General features: G+C 38.6%; 1 protein-coding gene across 1 annotated transcript in view; it reads left to right on the forward strand.

Moving 5' to 3' along the window:
• The window catches only part of CMC1 (C-X9-C motif containing 1), a 44,755-nt gene extending 38,041 nt beyond the window's left edge, over positions 1-6,714 (forward strand). Inside the window, exons 3-4 of the mRNA XM_053938209.1 lie at positions 2,243-2,333; positions 3,552-6,714. Coding sequence (XP_053794184.1) covers positions 2,243-2,333; positions 3,552-3,666 — 206 coding nt within the window. The 3' untranslated portion in view covers positions 3,667-6,714. The remainder of the gene's footprint in view (positions 1-2,242; positions 2,334-3,551) is intronic.
• The last annotated feature ends 298 nt before the right edge of the window (positions 6,715-7,012 follow it).

The following is a 7,012-nucleotide window of genomic DNA, read 5'->3' on the forward strand; positions in this document are numbered from 1 at the left end:
TAAAAAAACATTCTCCAGACTCCTGGAAGATTTCTGGTAAGCATCTATAACTGAACCTGTCTTGCATTCCTTACATGACTGCCAAACAGAAGAGATAGATAATGAAGTTTTGTGTGCTCATATAAGGATGCCTAATATGCTTTAACCTTCTTTCTTCCTCTCTGTTGTTAAGCATCAGTAATGTTAAAGCTAAACAACTGGAAGCAGTTTTATCACTTTGCAGCAGTGCCTGGCCATGTACCACAGGCAGGGCCTTCTGAAGCCAGGGAATGCTGGCAATTGCATTTCAGGCTTTTTTTGTTCACTGAGACATCACGCCTTTAACCAATCAAGACTGGTGAGTTAACAAGTGAGAGGGACCTCCTGTTGTCTTCAGTGGTTTTTTACTTCACAGCTTCCAGAAGAAATGATTACTACAAAAAAAAAAAAAAAAAAAAAAAAAAAACAACCCAAAACCTCAGCACAGCACTTAAAGAAGTGCCTGTAGAGAGTATAAATCAAACTAGACAGACCAAAAGCTTTCAAAAGCTTTGGATGTTTTTCTCACAAAAAAACAAAGGTCATTTTTGGAAATGTACTAATAGGTATGATTTTTCTGAGATGCTGATGTAGGAATAGACAATATAAATAGTCCAGGAAAGAATGGAAGAAATGTCAGATTCACCCTTGAAAATCAAAGAAATATTCTGATAACCTAATAACACATTTGCCTTGTTCTGAGCTTAAACTGCTTAGTAAACTTGGGCTGTCCAGGTGTTTCCTTAAAGCTATGCTTGTGCATTTGGGTGACTTGAAGTCTGAAACATACAGATCTCAGAAACTGGGTGTAGTTGTTAATAGATACCTTTGAGCACAGGTTACAGTGTCTTCCCAGCTGGTAATTAACTGGTTAACTTAAACCCATTTTCTGCACACTTTCATCTGGTTTTCATGTATGGTGTGGTGGAGTTGCCAGTGTGTGTAACACTGGGTGCTGTGTTGGAGAAGGTTTTTAAGTGTTCATCAATAAATAATATGTTTGAAGTAGTTAAGAAGTCAGTTCTTTGCAAAATTTTGCAGTATAAGGACAGTGAAATCTGTCATCACCACTTTCAGCAAACACTACCTTGTCTTGTAAATTATTTTAGTGAAAGCCTAATTAATAATACCTGTGGACAAGCAGATTAACCTTACCTAGGGATTGCTTGCAGCTGTTGGATCACTTTCTCAAAATCTTGCCAGTAGTGTCCAGGATCCCAGAAGGTGGGTTTTGTTGCACGGAGGTCCACAATTGCTTAATGTCCATTTCAGTGGGCATCAGCTATAAGCAAAGGACAGGAGTGCTGCCTTTATAGGCACAAATCTCTTCTTTCTTGTTTACTTAAGTCTTGATGTACCTATACACTGAGCATAGGTAATGTGATTCAGCTGTTGTGTGATGTAGTACCATTACATTTTGATGTTACTAGATTAGTTGTAAGTTTTGCTTATGTGCAAGAAAATATTTTTTGTATGCCCTAAATTTGCTGGATATTAAATCACTACCAGGAAGACCTTAGAGGAGGAGAAATGGATGGAATTCTGGAAGGGGATGTGGTAGGGGTGAACTTTATTCTTGATCTGGCTCCTGGTTGATCGTGGACACATGGCTTTCTTTTTCTCTCTCTTTTCCATCTGCTAAATGTAGCTGATTACCTCTTAGAACAGTTTGAAATCTCCTGATAGAAATAACAGCCAATTCTTATCTAGGGTTATTATTCAGTGAAACATCTGTACAGGGTGCTGGTAACAATGAAGCATAATTTTAGTTACTCCCAGATAAATCCCATGTCCTTAGCCATGACTTTGCTGTTCTGTTTTAGTATCTCTCTGACTTGTTTATAAGTCTTAAGATCCTTAAAACAGACCAGGTGCTTTCACTTGTTGAGCAACTTCATTGTTCTTAAATGCTAGAGATGTAGGTGGTAGCCTACATGTAGAGTAGAGCATGTGAAAAGCAGGCACAAGAATCATGGATTTGCTGCAAGAATAACTTCAGAAATGGTATTAGCAACAGCAATATGTGTGTGAACGTGCTACATGATGAGGGAGAATCCCAGTTAAAGTGTTGTTGCTAAACAAGTGACAAAGACCTTGCAAACAGTATGAGAATCTGGGCCAACTATGGTTATATTAATAATAAATCAGATCTGGTCTGCTACCTCCTACATACAGGGTTTTTTCACCTATTGTCAATTTAGTTTGTGTTGGTTTTTTTCCCCAGCATTTACTAAATGCTGTCAAGAAACTGGTCTTCTGATGGTGGTGAAGTGTCGGCAGGAGAACACAGCACTGAAGGACTGTCTGGTTGGCTAGTAAGTCCCTTGTGAGTTTTTGCTGGGGTTTTGTGCATGGCCTGTACTAATCTAGAAATGTTAACTATTCTGAAAAAGGCTGTGCAGGGTTAGGTACTTAGATGTATTTCCTGAAAATTATATCTTTGCTTTATTAAAACCATGCTGGTCAGGGCCCTAACTGACAAGATTTTATTTACCATATGAATATATGTCTACAGAGACTCTCTTCTTGATTCACCTGGGGACAGATTTCAGCCCAGAGAACCTGCAGCCCTTTATTTGCATCACAGATGTGGGGATAGGGGCACACAGGGAAGCTTCTTCATAGTCTGTTAGTAAGACAGGAAAAGTTGGTTTTTATTTTGCTACTGTTTTTTAATATTTAGTCTGTCTTGAAAATGTCCTGCTGTTATGAACAGCAGTAGCAGGAGCAATGGGAAATTGTTCTATATGAGAGGTCAACTCAATGCCATGGTGGATTGAAACATCTTTTTTGGAAGTCCTAATTTACCCCAGTGCCATTAGGCTGAAGTGTTAGATTCTTGAATTTCCCAGGGTGAGAGGGCTGTGAAGTTTTTGAGTTTGGGGGAAAAAAGAGGTAGGTTTGATTTTTGGTGTGTCCTGCTCTCTTAAACTAGCGATTGAGATTAAAAATAAATGCCTTTGAACTAGTGACAGTTATTCAGTATTTAGGAACTGGTGAAAAAAACATATGCAGCCAGGCAAGAATTTAGGCCTAACTGCAGTCAGAACTTGCTGGAGTTACTCAGTGTTGTCTGTTCCTTCACCTTTTGAAAAAAATAAAATTAAACAAAATGCTTCTGACAAAAAAAGGTTTATGGTATTGAATTGTTATACTTCAAAACATTATGAGAAAAAGGAATTTAATGTAATGATCAAGGACCATTATATATACTGTTAAAGACACACACTTAAACCTATTTCCGTTAGTTACTTGGATGCATTAAAAAAATAAGTCATCTCCAGCAGCTTCCCGTGCTGAGGAGGGTAACTGCAAATGAATTTTTCAGCTGAACTTAAATAGCAAATGTGTTTCCCTTTTTCTGCTTTTCTTCTCAGCTTCACTACAGAGGCTTGAAAAGGAAAGTTATTTTACTGTTAAAGGCAGACAACTTTTCTTTGGGTGTAAAAGAAAGATCAGTTATGAGTGGTACTTATGCAATATCTGTTCAATATCCCAAAATGAAAAACAATATGTATTTTTCTGTCTTGTAGCTATTCTGATCCATCATTCTATGAAGAATGCAAAGCAGAATATTTGAAGCAAAGAGAAGAATACAGAGCAACTGGAATTAAGAAAAAAAGACAGAAGTTTACTCAGAATGTGTGATTAAAACTTAAAATGAACTTTTTTTTATATGCAATTTGGATTTCACTTGATTTAAACAGACTTAAATTGTCTCTACCACTCTGTGTGGAGTTTACTGAAATACACAAAATGAGATGAATGGAGAATAAAATAATGTCTGAAAGTAAGTGTCAATTTTAAAACTTTTCATAGTTAAAGATCTAGAGCATCCTGTCACAGTTTACAAGAGAGGTTGCAAAGGTGTGTTCCTCTATCTGGACTTGGGATTTTGTTACTAGTGTACAATTCGGAGTTTACAACTCTAGCATGTCCATTTGGAATTTAAAGCCTGTATCTAGCTACATGAGCCAGGCTACATAAAAACTTATGGGTGAATAATTTAAGTTGTATTAACTGGTCACAGATTTGGTACACACTTAAGATGGTCTGTTAATCATCACCTGAAGCTGACTGTATGGAGATGGACTTAATAGAAGAGAAGGGTGGCAAATGCAGAAGAGCTACTCAGACCAATGTGAATTACCCTTTTCATCAAAATGTTGTCAGATGAGAGCCTGCCATTACTTGTGCCTGTACCGTAAATCCTTAAGTCTACACTGTGACTCACTTTTAAGCCTACACTGTCAGAAGGGATGGATGCCTTGCACTTGTGCATGGCCCAGACTGACCATTTCAACTCTAGGGGAGAAAGTAATTGAATCCAGACCTTTCTTGAGAACAGGGAATAAGCTGCCATGCTTCAGGAGTGAGTGAGTGACCTCACTTAGAAAATTATCCCAGGCAGAGGTAAATAAACAACTAAACCAGGCATAGAAGATGCAGATCACCTTGCAGGAACTAAGAAGGTCCCTAATTTTAAAAGAGCACACAAACCACCTTTCGTGTACTGATACTTGAAGCTGCTTAATTGCAGTTAATTAAATTATTAAAAAATTAATTGTAACAAACCATCTTTCATGTACTGATACTTGAAGCTGCTTAATTGCAGTTAATTAAATTATTAAAAAATTAATTGTAATTGCTTAAATGGCTTCACTTACGGCTTCACTTAGAGATACTAATATAAAGTTTTAGAAACTATCTTGGAGTATCCTCCAAGCATTCTGAAATAAAACTAAATTTTTTAAAAGCAAGGAAAGGCTGCACTTGAACTTGGTAACTTTAATGCCCTGATTAAAGAATAAAAAAAAGTAATTTTCTGAGTAAGGAGTAGGATTTGATACTGTTCTGCTAGAAGAGGCAACATTTTACTTGTTTATTTTAATACTGTTTCACCACAAACAGTATTCCTCTATTCAAGGAGGAAGCTCTGACACTTGTATATGAAGGACTTAATGCTCCAGGTTAGTCATTGCCTTTTATTCTGTGCCTTTTACTGAAATAATCATTAATTATGTTGCTTCAGCAGACTGGGTGGAGGACTGGACTTGGGAGTGACAAACTGAAAATGTGTAGCATTCTGCCTTGTTAGGCAAACTTAAGTGGACTCAGCTCTAAAAGTAACCACCTTGAAATTGCGTACGTGGAACACTGTCCTACACATATACTCAGCTTCTTATCTCAAGCGTTTTAGAAAACAAAAATATCCCTTATTAGTTGTTTTGCTGTATGTATTTTAAAAAGGAGGAAATTTAAAAGAGATGGTGACATGTGTTTTTAATGTCAGCGACTGTTCTTCTGTCCCACTATGAAAATCTGTTACATTTTCAAGCTCTGGAAAGCCAGCCTGGATGTTTGAAAGTGTTGGCAAAAGCCCTGCCCTAGAGGATTGGGGTGGGAGGGAGCATTCTCTTAGGGGCAGTGCTGGCTGCTGCCAGTGGCGTGTGCCTGCACTGAGGGCTTACCTGGCTCATACTCAGCTATGGCTCAGGTCTGAGTCAGACAACTGCACCAGCAATAGAGGTCTCCTTTTCTGCCTCAGCAGAAATTGTGTGCAGCAGGTGTAGTGACCAGGACAGCAGGGGAGGAATGGAACAAAGCTGAGGTGAACCTTCAGGTATTGCTCCCCACCCTTCAATACAGGCTGTATGTGAACAGCAGCCACAGCTCACACCCGCACTGATGTCACACCTGAAATTCCATGTACTGAATGGTGCTGTCAGCCATTTATTTCTCTTTTCCTACATCTGGATTACTGGAGCTCCTCTGTTTGTTTACTCTGGTGTGCACTCAGAGCAAGGATTGGCCCTTGGATCATGCATCAGCTTTCTCCATAATACACCTCTGGCCTTAATGTGCTGTTCCCTAGCTTTGAATTCCTGGTTTCACACCTTTTATTTTGTGCATATCCTGTACTTGAATTGCATTTACAGCTTTTATTTAAAGTTTAAATGAAAGACTGAGTACCACGACATGACAAACTCATACCACTGAACTACTTTCGGTTTTGGTTTTGTCTCAGCCGTAACTCTCCTTCATACTCAGTTTACTGGAGGCAGCCCTGGATTCTAATCAGTGTAAGAAAACAGAGCTCAGCGGCCTATCTGTCCTCTTCAGAGCACTTGGTAGGCACCCAACACACCCCTATTTTTCACTGGAGGCTGCACTCTCTGGCTGTATTAAAGGTCTCTTCAAACTCCTGAGGGGAGCCCCCTACAAAGGGAAGATATGAGAGGAAAGAGGGAGAAGGTGTCACGTACTTTAAAGGTCTGCCTTCAGAGAGTAAAATCCAGACTTGGAGGGAAGATGAGGGGCAGTTTGTAATGCACAGGATTTTCAAAGGGCAGTGGAACAGCCACTGCAGTCTGAGACATCACGCAAAAATTAACCTGCAAGCCAGAAACCCATTCTGCTCCACATTTAGTACAGCTATACTCCTGGGTAATTCCTCTGTCCTGTTTACTCTGCTGATCAAAAAATGGTCAAATTACACTTGCAATGTAAGTGTTCCACCTAGATAAAAATTGGTTCAGTAACAGTAAGCACCTGGGTGTTTCTTGCATGCTTCTCCCTAGATCAAACAGCCACACTCAAACATGATCATCTTACCACTTTAATTACTGTATCTTAATGTTTGACTTGCTCTCTTCCATCTTAAAATAAAATTAAATTAATTTTGCTGGACAGTTACTGCACAAGTTGGGTTTTTTAATGTTTAACTGCAACTCAGTTAAAATTAGTGTTTACATTACTGCTGGTCATAAAAAAATAAAATGCTTTCATTGACTGCCCTATGTTCATACAATTGCAAGTAGTAACACCACTCTCCCTACAGAAAGGGTCAAAAACCTGAAAAAAAACCTCAAAAAATAATAAAACCTCAAAAAAAAAATTTCAAACCCTCACATGCCCTTCTTTACACTAAAACTACACAGAGAATCAGGGAAATACCTTACAACCTCTGTGACCACTGTCCTTTACCAGCCCA

This window comes from Vidua chalybeata, chromosome 1, assembly GCF_026979565.1.
Source record: "Vidua chalybeata isolate OUT-0048 chromosome 1, bVidCha1 merged haplotype, whole genome shotgun sequence".
NCBI lineage: Eukaryota > Metazoa > Chordata > Aves > Passeriformes > Viduidae > Vidua > Vidua chalybeata.